Here is a 16,354-nt window from a genome sequence, read left to right as displayed (position 1 = left end):
TATGACGTGTATCGGTCTTCGCTTTATCGTTTCAGGTTCTTGGCATTTGTTGCCCATTATTATGGTAATTGAGAGAGCGATTTTAGTATTGTTGCTAATATACTTTTTCTCTATCCTACTATGAAAGATAAATAAAATAAATCTGCGTAACTTTCCATAGACATTTAGATTTACAACCATACGTTCCCAAAGATTCAAGTAATTTTTTTTTTTAAATATTAATCTATAATATATATTCGTTCGATGTTTCCCGAGTTTATATAATAAATACAAAAATAGAACGCGAATTTACGTAACGACCTAACACACGGATAGAAACTTGTTTATTTCCTTATATTTTATTTTTAATATTATATTATAATTATATTATATATTATAATTATATATTATAATTATATATTATATATTAATTATATATTATAATTTAATATTATATTATTTTATTTCCTTATATTCATTATATATTTTTTCATATATGTACCTTCATTAAAATTTTTTTTGTTTTTTTGGTATAGGTTTTGTATTTCAGTCGCCGATATTTCACGTGTTAAATAATTGAATAAAGAAAAGTTAGAAAATAAAGAATCACAGGTCGATGGTTTTTCAGCTAACAAGGACGCGGACAAAAACAGACTGCATCCCAGTAGGTCGTCGACGGAGGACGTAGGGGCGAAAAGTCCATTATCGAGCAGCAGATCCTCACTGTTCGAGAAGTACTCGTTTCCAGCTACTAAAGCTTCAGAGAGGCCCGCCTCCGTTTTGGACAGATATAACCGTGCCACTTCCCGCGAGAAGAGCAGAGAGCCAGACGGAGTATCGCGATACGGATCCAACACGTATCCCGGATCGAGCTTGGCTCGAACTTATGGAAACGAAAGTAGAATCGAGAAGAAAGAGAGGTCCGATCATCCGCCGGTTTCCTACCGTGGATTACGGCCGAACTCTGGGAGAAGTTCACGCGAACCTAGCCCGGAAGTCAACGTCGGAAAATCGAACTCCTTCAGAATGTATTCGAGAGCCCCATCCTACGGTCGATCCAGTGCCACTTCTAGTGAGTGAATTTCCTCTTTTTTCCTTACATTTTGTTAGAAATTGGATTTTATTATTCAAGTTGGAAATGGAAAAAGAATGAGTTTCGGAGAAAGTTCTGTGGCGGAATATTCTTGGTTTTTATATAAATTTTATTATTACTACGATGATATTATTTTCTGTGTTTAGAGCAAGCAAATACAGTAACATTAGTTACAGGTGAATGATCTAAGACGGGAACCTGAAATATTTTCGAAACCGTTAATTATATCGAAAAATGGTTCGGACAAGAGTCGAACGATTTCAAACGGAACATTGTATCGTATGAGTAACAGTTTTTATATTTCCAGTCTTAGATGACTTATTCTGTATACGTATACATGTAATGCTATTGTATGATAAAATATATGCGTACATATACAGTGCCATTATACGAAACCAAATTTATGTCCGGTGATTGTTCGAATGCTCGTCTTATAACGTGGAAATAATAAAATTTCTATTACGAGAACGGAGTGTCGTTTAAATTCATTTTTGCCGCAGTTTTGTCGTCCTTTAATCGTCAAAGAACGTTTGTTTACGCGAATTCTAAATTTATAGACCGACGATATTGGCAGAAACACGACAAGAATCGGTAAGTAGTCTTAAAACGGAATGAGAAGCTTTTCACACGATATTTATGGCTACAGATTTTCGCATTTGAAAACAATGTATCTCGCGAGAAATGTAACTGATTTGTTCAAAATTAATTTACCGCTCAAAATCATACTTAAGGTTATATTTAAAGTCTCTATTTTTATTCTGATCATTTAGAATCAAGCATTGCGATTAAAACACATAATTTTAAATACTAAAAAGATCATGGTCCCTCTTATATATGTATTAGTAATGTTAGCAGTTAAGAGAAATATATTTTGCTCAACGAACGATTCTCAACGTACGAAAACATTTGCAGGTGCCTCCGAATCGAGCTCGGCGCCAATCTCCTCGAGATTCGGCTCGACAGCTGGTAGCAGGTTCCTTTCATCGAGAAGCAGCAACGACCGAATACCGGCAGCCATAAGCTACTCCGGATCGGACAGGTTCCGAACTTCAGGCAGTAAGCCTATGCCGGCAAATTTAAAGGACGAAGACACCGTTAAATCCAACGTGGAAAGGAACGCGACTCAAGAAAAACGTTCCACTCCTGTTAAATCGGAAGAATTAAAAGTCGACAACAGACTTCAGGACAATGAGACCGTTACAATGGTTACGAGAGGTACGTCGCCCAGTCTACCGGCTTCTTCGTCCTTTGTGAGGAGCAGAAGAGCCGACATAGGCATCGCGAATCAAAGGGAAGTCGCGCGAGTTCGAAAGAAAACGGAGACGAAGAATCAAGAAGTTCAGAGCGAAAGGCTCGAGGATGCTTCGAGATTTTCGCGATTTGGAGGCGGTGGACGAATCTCGGGGACTCCGTGGTCAACGTATTTGGACAAATTTTCCTCGAATTCGAGCGGAAGTGGCGTGTACGCCAGAGGATTTAACGGAGGCACGACCAACTCCAGAGTAAATAGCTTCGCGTTCTCGAGATCGAACGACGCTTCGAGAAACGACTCGACTTCAAAATTATCGCCTAGTTCTAGTCAAGAAATCCACGGCAATAGGAACCAAAATGAACAGAGTACTAAAGCGTTCGGCGGTTTAGGTTTCGCGGTCACTAAAATGGATTCGAAAGCGTCTACGGGTAACGATCCAAGCAATTCCAATCAGACGGAGGTTAAAGCGCACAATGGCGAGGTTCGTCCATGTAGCGTCGGCAAGATCGAAGTGAAAACCAGTCGTTTAGCGAATCCTTCGGTTTTAAAGAGAGACAACTCACCGCACCAGCCTGGTGTTGTCAAGTCGCCAGATTCCCGCGAAAATACTTCCAAGAGCGAAGAACAGCAAAGTAGTAGAGAAAGTTCGACGTCGAAGAGCGAGGATAGCAGCCAGAGAAGACCATCGATACCGAGATTAGGTCGTATCGCAATGAAGAACGAAGGCAAGGTTACGAAGTCATCATCGAGTTCGTCGACTAAGTCCGATGGATTGCGGGAAAGAAGGAGCTCGACACCTAAATCTGACACTAGCTCGTTATCGAAACTAGATGAATCTTCTAGGATAGTCGAGGGTCACTGCCAAGGACAGAGTAAAGAAGTCTCCGCGTCTAAAAGCGATAGTGTTTCTTCTACGAAAGATTCTTTCCAAAGGTAGTTGTTCAATTTTTCAAACGATTACAATAGGACACAAAATTTTTACAATACGTAACATCGTTTCAAATTTATTCGTTTCGAAATATTTTCAATTTTTCATACCGCTGATATGTTTCGATATTGTCAAATAAATAGTAGGAAAGTGAAAAAGTTTTCTCGAAATATTTTGTATTCTTAATGTCAACGAAAATAGTTTACACGGTTCCAAGTTTGAGCGAGGATGCCAAAATTAATTGGTCATTCAAGATATTTCTCTAATATTATATATAGATTTCTTTCTCGATATTATCGTACACAATTGAGGCAAATTTCCACGGAAAAGCAGAATCAACGTAACGATATCAGAAGCCAAACGACGTAGAAGATTTATTTTTGTTGACTTTAGGCGACCAAGTCTTGCACAAATCAATTCTGCTTCTTTGATTCCTCTCCGTTACATCTAAAAATACACTATTTCCACTTTCTGAAACGCTTTTTCTTATTTTTCCGATTAAATAGCAATTCGTCCCAAAGCCGATCCACAACACCCCAGTCGCGAAGCGGCTCTACGAAAAATCTCTGCCGCCAAATGACACGGACCGATTCGTCGGAAGGATCCGCTGTAAATGTGCCAATTGGCAGATCGAAATCGACGTCAGCCAGTTCGGTGACGAGTCAGGGTGCAAAAATAAAGGCGACGCCGCCACCATCGCCAGGGAAATCTTCCGCATCGACCGTCTCTTCAGTGAATCTGAGGCAGGGCGGATCACCGGATGCTCGTGGCAAACCACCTGTACCGAAGAGCGATGCCACATCGGTGTCCGCATCTAAGAGCATCGTGCCAGTTAAGTACGTGAACAAGGATTTTCGAAAGTCGACGTTAAACATGGAGAATGGCGACCCGTCGCAATCAAAGTACAGCAGGAAGAAGAAGAATCAACGAAGCATGTCCGTCAGCTCTCAAGATTCGCAGTCCGAACCGAACTCCGAACCGAATATCCATCGTCCAGCTGCCCCCTCGGAATCGAGCTCGAGTTCCGTGAAATCGAATAGATCGAGGCTGAGAATGCCATCATCCGGTACGTCGTCGAAGAGCATCGGTAGGAAAAGCGAGTCGACTAGTTCGTTGAGGCCGGAAAATTCGAGGAGCAGCTCGAAATCTCCTTCCGGGAAGAGAAGCAAGCAAGACGGAAGCTCGAGTTCCAGCGGCGTTAGCGAGTCGAATTCTTCGAATTCGTCGAGCAGCGAGGAGGAAGACGATAATAAACAGACAAGACCAGGATCGAGACGTCGTAAAAGGAGAACGTCAAAATCTCCTTTCTGCGAGAAAAAGGGGAAGATAAGCGCAGGGTCGTCGAGGACGAGCGTTTTGGCGTCATCCACCGACGAAATGTCTTTGACGATGGACAAACCGCCCAGACCGCCGTCTAGTCCCAGATCGAAAAGCGATCGTTCAGGGAAAACGGAGGAGGCTAAATCATTCCTGATGAGGGCCCTCGCACCAGTGACGAATCTTTTCAAGAATAAGCATCAAGATTCCAGCGAGTCGGGTAAATCAGGTGGTTGGCTGGATTCCAACGAGGAGAGCACGGACGCGAAGAAGTCAGAGCAAAACGGTACGATCGCTTTATCGAAGAGTCTATCGAAGAGCTTCAGTTTCACGAACTCGGAGAAGAACGACGACAAGAGACATTCTAGCGTGAGGATCAGGCGGAATTTTTCCGGGGAGCAACCGTGGTGGATGGATCCGAACTCCGACAATGTTCCTGAAGGCGTCGAAACGGGAAGCGTGTGCAACGAAGATATCAGTCAAGAAACGACCGTCAGTAGTACCTTACCTGACGATGGTAAGTCAGCGTTTCCAAATTTTACATTTGAAATAAATTTTCGGTTAAATGTGGTTTTTTATTTTGATACACGTAAACGAGGGATTTGGTTTGAGAAATTGGATGGAAGCTATATTTATCTGACATATAGTGTTTACGTGCTTACACATACTATTCCGAATCTTATGAGAAAGAGCTTTCAGAATGTAATATATTATTACGATTTCAAAAGAAAAAAAGAGACGGGCGGTTCATTCGAAACTTCGTCTAAACGTTCGTTTTTAACTTCCGTTGCAAGTTTGAGGATTTTATAAATGTTACAAGCGAGTGAAGAAAGATAACACACATTTTCTAAAGTTTCCTTTTCACCTCTGGTCGTATTGAAAAAGCTACTAAGAAACCGCGTTCATAATTAGCGAGGGAAAAGTATAATTATATCAAAATATAATAAACATAACCACGCGGGAAAAATATAACAAATTTATTTCTGTTGAATTGTCTACTTTTACGTTATTTAGTTATTAAACAAAATATATTAACATATTAAATAGTTATTAAATAGCTAAAGAAATGCAAAATCAAATACAGAGATGTGGAATTGGTGGACAGCAAATTGAATTTTTAAGTTGTTCCTTTACAAAAGAGAAGACGTAACTTATTGTTTCTACCTTAGAGGCATTACATATTTTCGCAAACATCGTAAATTACCAATAGTTCGTGTACTCCAAAACGTCTTATTTCTCCCTCTGTAAATCATTTTTAGACGTATAATTCCATCTTCTCAGCTTCGAAAGCAAAAACATAGTTAGTGCGATTCGCGTAGATAAACCACTTCCCCTAATTGTATGTTCCCAGGCAAATTTAAATACAAAGTGTGGAGACAAGAATCAGAGGAACGAGCTTGGTGGTTAGATTCAAACGACAGCGCGGCCTCGGAAGATGCGAGGAAACAGTCGACAACGATTTTAAGACAAGAATCAGGAGAGAAGGCTTGGTGGCTAGATTCCAATGATAACGTCCCGTCGGAAGAAACGCAGAGACAATCTTCCGCAACAGTTTTAAAGCACGATTCGGGAGATAGGGGTCGTTGGTTAGACGGAAATGACAGCGTCCTTTCGGATGATGCCAAAAAACTGTCGCGACCGACGATATGGAGACAAGAATCGGGGGAAAGAGCTTGGTGGTTGGATGCAAACGATAGTGTTCCGTCGGAGGAATCGAAGAAGCAATCGTCTATGGCGTCTCCTGTTTCGAAACGAGAGTCGAGTCGTTCCAGTACTCGGTCCAACGAACGAAGAAATCGACTCAGGCACCAGCAATCCGGCGAACAAGCATGGTGGATGAACGACAATCCTGAGAACGTACCTGAAGGAGTCGAAGTCATTCCTGTCGCTACAACGCCTACGCAAAAAAATAATAGTTACAATGATGAAGTGGACGACAGTCAAACGTACAACAGAAGTATAAATAAAGTCAGGCACATCGAGTCTGGTGAGAAACCATGGTGGATGGATAGCTCGTCAAACGTTCCTGACGGTGTCGTTAAGATTCCTATAGAAACGTCGAACAGCACCTCCGATTCCTCCGAATCGTTCGAGAAAATCGATATTGGCGTTAACCCTGAACCTGAGATATACGCGAAGAGAAACCTTTCTAGATTCCCTATCGAGTTTCCGCCACCGCCGCCCGATGAGCCGCTTGGGGATCGCGCCAGTCCTGAAGGGGTAAACTGATCATATATCGTATATTATTCATTTAACGGTCCCCTAACTGACGATGCTATAGATATAGAACTCGATAATACGCTACGTCGTAAATCTTTAACGTTGCGTGCTTTACATCGATGAGAGAATGAAGTCTTTAACTTAATTGATCCTTTGATTAAGAAATCAAATGACTTCCGTGAGAGGCTCTAAAAAGGATAATGTGTGAAAATTGTTCTTACATTGTGCCGTCTTTAGGATATGCGCATTAAATTATCGTGTGAATTTCTTCCGTCTAATGTAATATTGTATACATTCGTAAATAATCTTTTCCTTTCTTTTCTTTATATATACTTTAATGTTAAGTATCTTGTTAATTATAATTGCTAATATTCTCGTTAACATTTTCCAAAAGATGAACACTTTCATGATCGAAGCCACTGATAATATACCAATTTCCTAAATTCGCTTCAACAATAACTTCGAGGGCATTTCAACTAAAGTAAAATCAAATTATCAGACAAAATAGCTGGGAAATATTCAATTACCATTCATGAATTAAATGTTACTTTATTTTATTTCAAATAAGCCTATGTATTTTGCAGGTGGAGAATCCTCCAGATCCGCCTGACAACTATGGCGGACGCGATTCGCCTTACGACAATGTTCAGTCGACACCCCGAAGATCGTCGCCAAGGAAACGACCTTCCACGTTACCATTGTTCATCGGCCAGCACACCAACATCGACGATTTATTGGGCGACGCGACCACCTTGTGTCCAAGCCCTGTCTTGTCTCGAATTCGTAAACGCGAACGCATCGGCGAGGGTGAGTTCTGAATGAATGTAACACGATTTAGGTTCGATCGTAGACGTACGCGAACGACTGTTATTTGAATTACCGATTGTGTGCCGGATACGGTCGGTGTAGAGTTTAGAGCAGTTTGAGACTAGGGTTGTTAACGAGAGAACGTTGTCCCTTTGAAGAGAAGCAATAGCATCCATCCTTTTGGGAATTGCGGTAAGCTCGATGGATGGGTGCTGAATCGTGGATAAGCCCGTGCACACAGATACGTATACCATTTAAAGGGCAACTGATAGGATTAGAGAGTAGTTGGTACGAACACATTCGGATGATTGTAATTCCCCTGCTGAAAAGAAATTTGGGTTAGCGGGTAGCCAACCGTAGCTGGAGATCGTTCGTAATTGTCAGGGATATTGAAGAAGATAGTTTCAGATCTGCCTCGTGGAAGGCAATTGCAATGTTCGTGTAATATCGACGTACAAAGTACGACGAATGATAGATATATTTGATATATTGTCTGTGTAGATTCGGCAGAAGAGAGTTCAGAATGCGAAGAGATAGACGCCACCCAAGTGATCATCCACGACAGCACTCCGCAGACACCGGTGATACAACGACGACATCGGTACGTTTCATGTCGATAATCGAACGTGAATTCCGAAACTCGTGGATGCTTGATTGTAATTAAGCAATTTTCTTCAGGGACAACGAGAGACCTCAACCCGACGGCTACATTCCGGTAAGTTTTTCTAACAATTTTGTTTCTCTTTCGCTTTGTCAACATTACGACGTCAAATTAGAGGTGACGCTGTACCATCGAACAAACATGGTATTCTTTCATTTACTTTTCTTCATTTCAACCATTTCTCTTATCACGAATTCTTTGGAAAGTTTGAAAAGCGTGCAGGACAATACGGTATACACTATACTGTTTGAAGTTTCATCACTTTGCCGTTCCACGCGAAAGAACGGAAGGGAACGCGAAACAAGCAACAAAACTTCCGTTTCTTCGTTTCTTCTATAGCTTTCCAGCGAGACGCGGTTCTTCGCGCTCGCTATTCGCGTGCAATTCTTTTCATCCTGATCAGTAGCTGAAGGAAAGTGGTGTGTAGGTGGCCGTGGATAGGAGAGCGAGTACTCGAAAAAGCCAGACAAACAAAGACGAGAAGAGGGTAGACGACATCCCGGAGGAGTGTTAGTGCGCGCGACATTATTGTTTCTCATGAGGGATGTGCGAAAAGAGACCCTCCTTTACTCCAGACTCCCTTTCCTTTCCTTTTTTTTCCTTCCGTTTTGCACGCAAAGTGCTAACAACAAAGAGGTCTTCTGGAATCACTTCCCCTTTGCTCGCAACTTTCGTCGGTCGTCTCGGAACAGACCAAATTCTCAATTACGTCGCGGTAATTTGCAAAATTCCGTGAAAGCTTGTAAACTATTTTAAATGCTATTAGAAAAATGATCAGCCTCAAATAATATATAATAATCGAAAAAATAATCCATTTACTTTAAATTTCGAACAAAACTAGAAAGCTTCGCGCATACGTCTTCGAATAACGATATTTTACTCAGACCTTATATAGTGTCTATGCCAAAACCATTGACGTAAAATTCTAAAACTATGGGTTATAGAAAAGAATTAACTTACAACAACAACGAGAACGAGAAATCTTTTGTCCTCTCGTTTCTCAGTCGACGAGTCACTCATATTTTCCCGGAGCACTATAGAGTTTTATCGCAACGGTGGCACCCTCTTGCACGAGCTACCTCCCATCACGTTTCTATAGGTCCAGCAGCCCCTTTTGTGAGCTTGTCACCCTCGTGGGGTTTCGTAGTAGCGGGACAACAATGAGCACAGCCGCACTTACGGTTACGCTCTACGTGCTGCGCCAGCTGATTATTTTTTCACCGCACAATTACCAGCCCTGCCGTTTCATTTGGTTTCTCCGTACCCACGTAAACCTCTGTCTCTCTTTCTCTCATGAAAAGCTCCATCCTTGAAAACAACGAATCGCCGAGTGGACCCATGTTCCCTGACTATCTTTGCGGAAAATCGAAAAGAGAGAGGAAAAGAATAAGATAAGTACAGCTTAAATGGGTTCCATAGAAGACGGGTCAGTCTGACCGGCTGGATAAAGTTTGTTTGACGATAATATTGTCGGTTTTTGGCTGTTTGGGTTAGAAAGTAACGCGTTCGTTTGCGGTATGGACGTGTGTTTCTCGGTTTGTTCAGCGTGTCTTAAATGGAATGAACACGCCGTCTGTTTTCTAATTCCTTTCCTTATCGCAGAAATCCGCGATTTTCCTTGCAAAATTTACCTACTCCGTGGTTACTTCTCCTTTTCGAATTGTACACGAATTGGCCGAATTGGCAGAAGTAATTCTACGCGCAAAGAATGCCCACGAGCTTTTGTCAACTGAAGAGCTCATAAGAAAAACGACTTAGGTCCATGCTTGTTTTTCTTCAAGAAATCAGAAAACGATCTAGTATTTTTATTTTCAATTTTTTAAAATAAGATGTACATCATGTTAGGTAATTTTTCCTCTATTCTTGTCGTAGTTATATTGTAAAAGAATTATATCCAAATAAATTATGGAGTTCTGGCCTTTTTGTATGAAATACTTTGAAATTACGCAGAGCGCTTATAATCAAATGTTTCTGTGCAATAACTGAAACAGCAATTATATAAAGTGCGATTAAACACATTAAGAATCTTGAAATGAATTTATCTGTATGATTACTGTATCTTTTCTCGCTTGCAATAATATTATTGGAACATTTTCAAGTACCGATAAATTAACGTAATACTGATATTAATCTGCAATTATCTCGAAATTTAGATGTGTGAACGTTTATTTCGAAACATCTAGCACGAATGAAGTATTACTCTATGTATACGTGTATCTAAATTAAACATTACATCAGCGAAATAATGAATCATCGGTTGGTTCATTAAAAAGTAAGATATAAAAGATCATCGTTTAAATTGCTTCTGGACGACGATGATGAATTAATCTTTAATAAAAAATCAATTAATAATAACGATTTGTTAACGTATATCTAAAATTACACTGTCAGTGATAAAAAAACGTGATCATCTACACATAAACAATAACTGAACAAATCGTCTTTCAAACATTTTATATACTTTCACCTTCTGAGAAACGCACATCAATATTCCTTGGCCAATCGATATTTACACAATTCATAACAGGAGATTAATTTAAATTATCACACCAAATTGTTATCGGTACATAATTTTATTTATGCAACAGCGGTAAACAGCAATTTTGGTAATAAAGACAGCAAATATTGTCTTACGGCATCGTTCCAGGGTGTCCTTTGTAGCCGGGACGGAATAGGGAGGGGGTTGACCGCATGGCGGCGCCACTGTCGCCTTAGTGGCGACAGGTGTCCGTGGCGTTCAGTGTCGCGGCGGCCGCTCGCGAGGTAAGATACATTGTTAATTGTGTATTTTTTCTCTCATTTTCTCTCTTATCCAGTTTTATGATTCCGCGTTATTTTCGTTCACGTATCGTCGATTAATGTGTATATCTTGACGAGTGTCGTACGCGATTACGGATCAAGGTGACGCGCGTTTCCGTGCGCGGGAAGCGCGCGTGTCGTTCGCGCTCACTCGAGCTGAGTTTTTGTCGCGCAGACTCCGGTTCGACAGTTCGTTTACTGTATATATCGTTGTTCTCCTCCCGGCTCCTGGTGCAGACACTGCTCCAAAAATCGAACATCAACGGCTGGCCGTTACGATCGAGCGATGTCGTTCGATAACTGACCAGTCAGTGCCACAGGTAACGTGAAATTTATTCCATCAATTCGACGTACGTTTGAAAGTGACATTGAAGGAGCTGTCAATTCATTACGAATACCATACGATGATAGCATAAATGAAACTTCTTTGTGAATCACAAGGGCACTCCAATCGATATTTCTCTGGAATGTCTCGACTAGTTCGGATAGGTTACCGCTGCTACTGGGGCGTGTTATTTATTTTGGAGGTTAGGTTAGTTATGTAGCTTTTAACCACAGGTCTAGTTTACGAAGTTCTCTCGACTTTTTTGTCTGGATCTAACGTGTACGATTGTCAATTAATTGTTGTAGTTCGTAAACACAAGAAACGTATAAATTTTTTGATACGATTTTCGGGGATTTTCGATTGATTTTCGTTTTAACGATCATGTTGTATAAGTTTACCGACCGTTTTAAGTTTCACATTTGTACGTTATAAATCTATTGCGCTTAATTTTTTCTTACATTATTATGAAAGTAGTCGAATCAAGCTCAAACTGTTTACCGTTTCGAATGCTTTCTGGAAACAGTCCGAGTTCCACGGCCGTTCCAGGAATCCTGTCAAAAGAGAATTTGTATTTCTAACGAAAAGTCGACTCGCATATAAAATAGACAGAGAAAGCAACGCCGGGTCGGTGAAATTCCTTTGATAGCGGCATACCGGCGAGCATACCGAAAAGTTGGCACCGGCCGTGGAACGGTCGAGATTGTCGCCGGGTCCGCGCGAAAACATCGGTCCATCGTGGATTTGTTGATGCAGACGAGTTTGGAAATCCTCTTAAGCACGATCTTACGTTACGATCGCATCTTGATCGTGAATCTTTCGTCGACTACAGGCACGATTACATTCGTGGCATGGCGCAGACTCGTTTTCCCTTCTATCTTCCTCCCCCGCGTTTCCCTTCTCCCTTCTCGCCATTTTCTTTCTCTCTTTCTCTTCCCCTCTGTCGTCTTCCATCTCTCTCTTTCCCTAACTACTATCTTTCTTTCTCGCTTATTCGGTATTTCTCTCTCTTTATTCTCCATCTCTCTCCTTTTTTTCTGTCCTGTGAGCACCATCGAGCCGGTTCGCAGAAGAGCTAGCCCATGCAACGGGTAAGAACAATGCGAATAAGAGAGGATGACAAGACTGGTTGGCATGCGTGGATAATTGACACTTCGTAAATTTGTTCCGTACGAACGTTGATTTTCTCGCGATTGCTCCTCGAATTGACTGTCGGTGTGAAACGTAGAGATGAAAACGTGAGAATCGATGTCGTTTGATCCATTTTTGTGACACGAACGAATCGGCGGGGCACGGTATTGCGATTCACTGGACACCGTGTAGAAATTTCGCGTCATGCGCGGAGCGTGGAAGATCGATGTTTTTGTATAATACTCCTCGCGCGCGAGATAGGTAGGACGCGACGAATCTTATATGTTGGTATGCGTAGATGTATTTGAATTGTGTATATAGAAAATCCGGGGCAATTAGTGTGTTTCGTAAATATTTTCGTAGATATTGTTTGTCAACACTGTTCCCTATTATAGCGAAGAAAATGCGTATGATTTATTAATTTTGATGGATATCGGAATTTTATGGGATAATTTGGTTCATCGCGTCGTAAAGTAAGGTTGAAGAACGCACGGTATGTCAGAGCGTTCGTAACCTTGAAGGTAAATGAAAATTACCTCTTCCGATCATTCCACTTTCGGCCGACAAGCCGACAGACGAGTGAAAGGAAAATCTAAAGGTCATCGACCGTTTGAAAACGACGCGGTTTCTTATTCACCTGGTCACCGGAGTCAAAGGTTGTTACAGTTTCTACATTGTCACTTTTGCACGTACGAACCGTAAACGTCGAATACGATTTATTCAGTTTATTTTTTATTATTTCATAACACGTTCTTGAACATGTATTTTTACAAAGAAATTTTAAAAAACTATGTAACTAAAAAAAAAAAAAAAAAGAAAGAAGATATAAAACTATTTATATTTTCCTTGTTAATATTTCCATCGTGATGTCAATGATATTCACGTTACCATTAAAAACCCACTTTCCAGATACTCACTTCAAACCGATCGATCGATGGAAGAGCGCGAAAAGCTGCAGGGACAAAATAGCGGCACTTTTTCCTCCGTCACGAATCTCCATCGTCGTTCAGACAAAAATAAATCGGCAGCTTTCCACGGTCGCTCGCGGTGTGCCTCTCTTTTTCTCTCTTTCTCTCTCCTGTTCTCATAAAACAAACTCACGAACGGATGAGAAGTGGTCGGAGTAGAGAAAGAGAATATCGGTTCACCGCGATCAAGGTATTCACGTGAGCCTCTGTTTCGTCGTCGAGCCGGTAGACGCGAATGGAACGTGAGGAGGAAGAAAGAGACACGGGGAAAAAGGAACAGAGGGCTGGCGTGAACGGTGGAGACAGCGCGTTAGAGAAAGAAGGAACGAGAGCAAGGTTCGTTTTCTCGGTTGGTTGTAGCCGGCGACTCGAATGAAAATAAATCGGCGGTACGACGAACTGGTTCGTGCGTTCGCGTAAAGCGGTCGTGCGGTCCGGTAAAACAGAGACAGAAGGAAAGAGAAAGAAAAGACGTGTATAGAGTGCGAGTGAGAAAGAAGAAAAAGGACTCTCGCGACGCGAAACAAGCCTGTGTGTTGCCTTCTTTGGATCGTGGAAAAAAAGACCCTATCGGACAACAATCGGCCGTTACGGTCAAGATACAGAGGGCCCGCGAGATGTCTCTGACGTGCCGAGTGCAGTATCTGAATGACGTCGATCCGTTTGCCTATGCGAGCTCCTATCCGGAGCCACCTAGGCCGCCTGTGCACACCTTCAGCGCGACCTTGCCACTAATTAACCAGCTCGCAGCGGTGCATCGACTTCTACGGGCGCCTCATAGGGTGAGTTCATCTTTCTCGCTCCGCAACGACAGCGTTCCTCTTAATTCATCGTTTATCGAGAGATCGAGAGCGAGGGCGAATTAATGCTCCATCAAGCGGCCCGCGGCGCCGCCATGCGGTATCTATCGCGAAAGTATAATTCATAGGATTTTTTGCGCGCCGCTAACGATGTACTTGATTGCTTAAAAACCAACACTTTTCATTTGCTCTTTTTTCTGTCCTTTCTTTTTCACTCTTTTTTCCCCCCTCTTTTAGTTTAATGGTTCGAAGTCTCTTACACGACCATGCTTACGTTAGATGTTAGACTTAAGCGAGGGGGAATTCAACGACCTACGTAGGTCGGTTAGAACGAACGATGGCAGATCCAGATTCGAGTGGCACTGCTGCGGAAATTTATCAAAAGCGTTGTTCAAATTTCGATGATTCCATAAGGATTGGTATTATGTTCTATATATCTTATGCAGAGTTCTACGTACGACGCTGTCACTTGATAACATATTTGATATTTTAAAAGATGCAATATAGTAAAATTAATTAATTATTCGATTCTCTTTTGTCTAACTGTAAAACGACAACGTTGTCTGTTCCAAACATTAACATCCTGTTAAACGACAAATAGCGTACTGAGAATACATTATCACTACGTAAAAGTGTTAAATTACTATGGTATAAAATGACCACGAACGCAACCTTTTGATAAAGTCCATTCACAGCTATTAAAGCGTCTTACAAAGAAATCGTCGAGCATGTTCGTCATCTATCGCTTACGTTCGCCTCGATAAACGACGTAGATGAATAGCTATGGGAAGAATGCCACGGTAGGTGTTTAAACAAATGTTTTACGATAACGGAAAAATATGGCACGGCTGCTGGTATGGTAATGCGAGGAGATCCATCTGTAACGGAACCTCTTTGAGGGCCGGGGGGACAGAAATTATTCTCATCGTCAGACAGGATTCTCGTTTAATGCTGCCACTTGCTGCCAGTATCAAGGATTCTCGAGATCGCAGAAATTTCCCGCCAGGGACAGGTTTCCTTTTTACTCAACCCTCCCTTAACGTCTGCCTCGACGTGTAATACGTACACGGAAATATATTTATATCCCCGGACAAAATCGCGCCGGAGAGGGATGAATTTTCTTTCCTTGATATTAATATTTATGAAATCCGCCCTGATACCAGTCGGCGTAATGTATGCTTGAAAATTTCAAATAGCCCGAGTTACCGCACCACGGTAGCACCGTGGAGGAATAGTCGAATGAATTTTTTCATTGAAGTTCGCGAGGAAGTACTTACCGATAACTCTAGCTCTATCAGGCCATTCCATAGTAATGTTGTTTCTTACTTTGCACTTTGAATTTCTCAGATAGAATGTAACGGTCACTGTATCAGGGTATGCATATTTACAGTTGACGATTAGAAAAATTGCAAATAGCACCAGTATATAAATGCGCAATGCTAATGAATCAAAAAAGAAATTTTGTTCTATCGATGGAATGCAACGATATAGTTCGAAATGGTAGATAGAACGTTTTAACTAAGGAACATGGTAAAGATCATACAAGTATAACAAGAATACGCATTAGATATGGAAATTTCCTTCGGTTAAACTTGAAACAAGTTTTCTTGAGACATAGATTTCAGATTGTACGTTCACATATTTATTTAATCATTTTCTGAAACAATCTTAAATCCTAAAAGAATGTAACAAATACATTACATCCGCGCAATATTATGAACTGTTCGAAAACTTGTGGTGAAATCACTTTCGGAGTATCTCTACTCTCCGATGCCCGGAGCACCGATTAGATTAATTCCCAATCAGAGTACCATTAACCAAACTACCCATCCTGAAACTTTCTTCGAAACCACGTCTCTTGGTATCACGATGCGGCTCCCCGACGATTTAAGACGACTGCTGATATTACATTGAATCAGTGGAACGGAGGAGGGTCGATGCGATAAATTATATCGTCGAGGGAAAAATGGACGGAAAGTGTGGCCGGATGCGAGGCGAACGATCCTCGTGGCGTTTGCCGAACTTCACCTTGGGCCGAGTAATTCTTCAAAATTTATTATTAGATGTTCGTCGCGCG

General features: G+C 41.5%; 2 protein-coding genes across 6 annotated transcripts in view; both read left to right on the top strand.

Annotated features, from left to right (window-relative positions):
- The window catches only part of LOC117233346 (treacle protein-like), a 38,587-nt gene extending 24,560 nt beyond the window's left edge, over nt 1-14,027 (top strand). The window contains exons 3-11 of one of the 3 annotated variants that reach the window (XR_004493299.1): nt 608-1,051; nt 1,985-3,257; nt 3,759-5,086; nt 5,921-6,789; nt 7,374-7,596; nt 8,098-8,197; nt 8,275-8,311; nt 10,905-11,376; nt 13,419-13,510. Coding sequence is in view for 2 of the 3 variants with exons in the window: in XM_033493547.1 (XP_033349438.1) it covers nt 608-1,051; nt 1,985-3,257; nt 3,759-5,086; nt 5,921-6,789; nt 7,374-7,596; nt 8,098-8,197; nt 8,275-8,311; nt 10,905-11,020; nt 13,419-13,599 (4,571 nt within the window). In the remaining variant the exon portion in view is untranslated. Of the gene's footprint in view, nt 1-607; nt 1,052-1,984; nt 3,258-3,758; nt 5,087-5,920; nt 6,790-7,373; nt 7,597-8,097; nt 8,198-8,274; nt 8,312-10,904; nt 11,377-13,418 lie in introns of all 3 variants that reach the window. The other 2 variants (XM_033493547.1, XM_033493549.1) reach the window with 2 other exon arrangements.
- The window catches only part of LOC117233347 (FH1/FH2 domain-containing protein 3), a 242,306-nt gene continuing 239,594 nt past the window's right edge, over nt 13,643-16,354 (top strand). For 2 of the 3 annotated variants that reach the window (XM_033493552.1, XM_033493553.1), the window contains exon 1: nt 13,832-14,259. In XM_033493552.1, the coding sequence (XP_033349443.1) occupies nt 14,095-14,259 (165 nt within the window). In that variant the 5' untranslated portion in view covers nt 13,832-14,094. Of the gene's footprint in view, nt 14,260-16,354 lie in introns of all 3 variants that reach the window. The other variant, XM_033493550.1, reaches the window with a different exon arrangement.

The sequence above is a fragment of the Bombus vosnesenskii genome, unplaced genomic scaffold, assembly GCF_011952255.1.
Source record: "Bombus vosnesenskii isolate JDL3184/JDL3185 unplaced genomic scaffold, Bvos_JDL3184-5_v1.1 scf7180000013295, whole genome shotgun sequence".
NCBI classification, from domain to species: domain Eukaryota; kingdom Metazoa; phylum Arthropoda; class Insecta; order Hymenoptera; family Apidae; genus Bombus; species Bombus vosnesenskii.
Note: the sequence above shows the minus strand (reverse complement) of the source record. Positions and strands in the feature narration are given on the sequence as shown.